At 46.1% G+C, this 3,055-nt stretch overlaps 1 protein-coding gene across 1 annotated transcript; it reads left to right on the top strand.

The window, feature by feature from the left end:
* Window positions 1-243: 243 nt before the first annotated feature.
* On the top strand, window positions 244-1,137 carry LOC135373330 (uncharacterized). The gene has a single exon (XM_064606550.1). It carries the CDS (start codon window positions 244-246, stop codon window positions 1,135-1,137), a length of 894 nt encoding a protein of 297 aa, XP_064462620.1.
* The last annotated feature ends 1,918 nt before the right edge of the window (window positions 1,138-3,055 follow it).

Genomic DNA, 3,055 nt, shown 5'->3' with positions numbered 1-3,055 from the left:
TATGCGCGGCTAAGCACGTCACACTACAAACACCCGCTTGCACGACAATTAGTCCACCGAAAATCGAATTTTTCAAATGCGATCACTCAACACCACCGAACAATTCCTAAGGCGCAAAGACAGGAAACGGCGCTGCATCCTCCATGGACATTTACACCCCCGGTAGTTTGCACGTCCGTACCAGGTTTGCAGAAAAAAGCACATCACCCAACCTTCGCGATCCGACAGTACTGCCTTGCCGCAATGGACAATCACAAGAACAGGACGGCGATTTTTACTGACGGCTCGACGACGACCTCAGGATCTGCATCTGCATTTGTGGTACCAGAGCATAGTAGGGAAGGGATCGCAAGACTATCGCATCGCACGTCGTCGACCATGGCTGAGTTAGTTGCGATTAAAATGGCAATAGATTATATAGGCACAAGGGAGATACCGGCTCAGTGGGTTATCTACTGTGACTCCAAGGCTGGACTCGAAGCTATACAATCGTTCTTGACTGGCGGTCGTATTAATCCAGTTGTTCACGACATACCGAAAGAATATGCAAGATCGTATATCACCGGTCATGACGTCCTCATCCAGTGGATACCTGGCCACATTGGCATACCGGGTAATGAGGCCGCAGACAAATTAGCGGACGTAGCACATCTTTCGTCAACAAACTATGTGGTGCCATTATTCAAGGCAGACTTGAAATCGCTACTTCAGTCCATTTCAAGAGCAGGTATGGAGGAACAGTGGCAGGAAGCTGATCGCCGATCATCTGTCCTCTTCAAGATCGACCCGGAAGGGAAATACAGGTTCCCATCCGGTACACGGAGGCCCATTGAGACGCTGCTGCATCGTTTTCGGTTGAACGTCCCGTACGGTCAACAGTTCCTCCACAAGATTGGGCGGGCAGACTCTGCAGACTGTTCAGTGTGTGCGACAGTGGAGGACACTGAGCACATTATCCTGCATTGTACAAAGTATGCTCCACAAAGGGCTAGGTTCAGGTATACCCTCGACCGCCTGGACAACAGGCGATTCGACGTGGTGAAAGTGCTCGGACTGTGGGACCCAAGAAAGCGAGACACTGCCTTTGCGGCACTTGAGAACTTCTTTGTGAGCTGCGGCATGGAACTCATATTTTAGGATTTTGTGCGAGTGCCTCGTATCAGTGTGTATCTTTGTAGTGTGTATTTGTAGTGTGTATCTTTGCATTAGTGTGTATCTGTTTCTCTGCATGTTCTAGTGTTATTTATTCACTTGCACCTAGTGTACTAACACACTAATTGTTGGGGATGGGGAATGTACTTTGTTTGTTTTTGGTTGTTTGTTGGTTGTTGTTTCGTTTTGGGAGTAGCAGAACTAGTCAGGAGACAAGTTCAATTTCTCCCTGGTTTTCTTTTAAATAATCAATCAATCAAAGCGCAAAATGGATCTCGAGGGTGCATCCCTCACTTACCTCGTCCCAGTACTCACCTCCATGACGTCGACACGTGACTATACTCCACCATAGCACGAGGATGCCAGCCTATGATTTCCAGTTACTTATTTTGTACTTTTTTTCTGTTGACTGTGGCCATGGCAGTATTATTTACTATTGAGAGCGTCCACGTATGAATGCGACATTGGATGAAAGTTACGCCCATCTTGAGTTGCTGGACTCCGAGTGACTGAAGACTGAAAAATGTTCCTACATATATATATATATATATGCAAGATGTGTGCATCCCAACGACGTAAAATTATTTGTGTAGTGTGTACGCGTGACACCGAAGCAGCACTTGGGCAAAACAGGGTGCTGATAGAGCCGGACGGGCTGTCCTCCCGCAGCTCTGTAACAACCGTTCCATTACGGAAACAGTAACGGAAATTGAAAGGCTGGTATCAGAAACGGATAACGGAAACTAAAAAATAGCAGTAACGAAAATGGAAACGGTAACAAAAATATGTCCGTTATCCTTCCCTGCTTCAAGGGACGAACCAAGGCCTGGAAAGGGAAACCCGGGCCAATGTCTCTGGACGCCACTGATGTAGGGCTGCTCCGGGGCTTTTGGAAATAAATGTAACTGGTTGTTAGTCGTACTCTATTGTAATGTGTCGATAGTATCTACATCATCGGGACGGACAACACTCACCGCCCGCGAACAAAACTTAACTATGGTTATCAACCCCTTCGTTTGAGAGGAAGATGTATACGCCTTGAAATTGAGTTTCTCCGCACAGGAGGAGGGGGAGAGAGTGGGGTGACACGCGCGGTGATGTTGCGTGCTCCTATTCATGGAGAATGTGCGAGCGAGCAGCGAGCAGTGCGAGCAGCGTGCGAGCAGCGAAAAAGTTAAACAAGCTGGATCAGTCGCTTTCACGCTGTGAGTTTCCGTGCTTTACGTCGCTTTTAGGCGACGAAATGGTAAAAACGTGTTGTGATAAATACGTGTTATGGACACTTGGATGTAGTCTCTGTCTTAGACAAACAGGAACGTCGGCTGTGGGAGGCGGCGATCAACTGTCGCTACTGGCAATCTACAGATGCCAAAGTTGTTTGTTGTCGTTACTCTGACGCCGCAGTGCCGAGGCACCACCTTCAGGGCTTTTAAAAGTAACTCTTGCTAGTTTCTATATAAAAAATAACAAAGACGGTTAAGAGGATATACATAAAAACAAGACTTTCGTGCAGTAGGCTGCACTTCTTCAGGTTTGAGGACCTGTTACAAGTGGTGAAGCATATATCAAATATATCGGCATCATATATCAGCATATATCGTATTTTTGTTACTTTTTGATATATGCTTCACCACTTGTAACAGGTTCTCAAACCTGAAGAAGTGCAGCCTACTGCATGAAAGTCTTGTTTTTATGTATATAGTAAACAGTTGATGCTCTTAATCGTCTTTGTTATTTTTGATTCTGCATCGCCGGAAACTTGTACATTGTTTTTTCTTCACGTTCTACGATAGTTTCTATATACTTTGAAGTCACAGATCGGCGCAGGACTTCTACCCTGTCTCATAGTTTATCCGCATACCATTTAGGACCTAGTGTGTGCCCCTAAAATGCCCTAACCCAA

The sequence above is a fragment of the Ornithodoros turicata genome, unplaced genomic scaffold (assembly GCF_037126465.1).
Source record: "Ornithodoros turicata isolate Travis unplaced genomic scaffold, ASM3712646v1 Chromosome23, whole genome shotgun sequence".
In the NCBI taxonomy this organism is placed as follows: Eukaryota; Metazoa; Arthropoda; class Arachnida; order Ixodida; family Argasidae; genus Ornithodoros; species Ornithodoros turicata.
Note: the sequence above shows the minus strand (reverse complement) of the source record. Positions and strands in the feature narration are given on the sequence as shown.

Coding starts and splice junctions, on each gene's coding strand:
- LOC135373330 (XM_064606550.1), top strand. CDS start 244: ATGGACAATCACAAGAACAGGACGGCGATTTTTACTGACGGCTCGACG.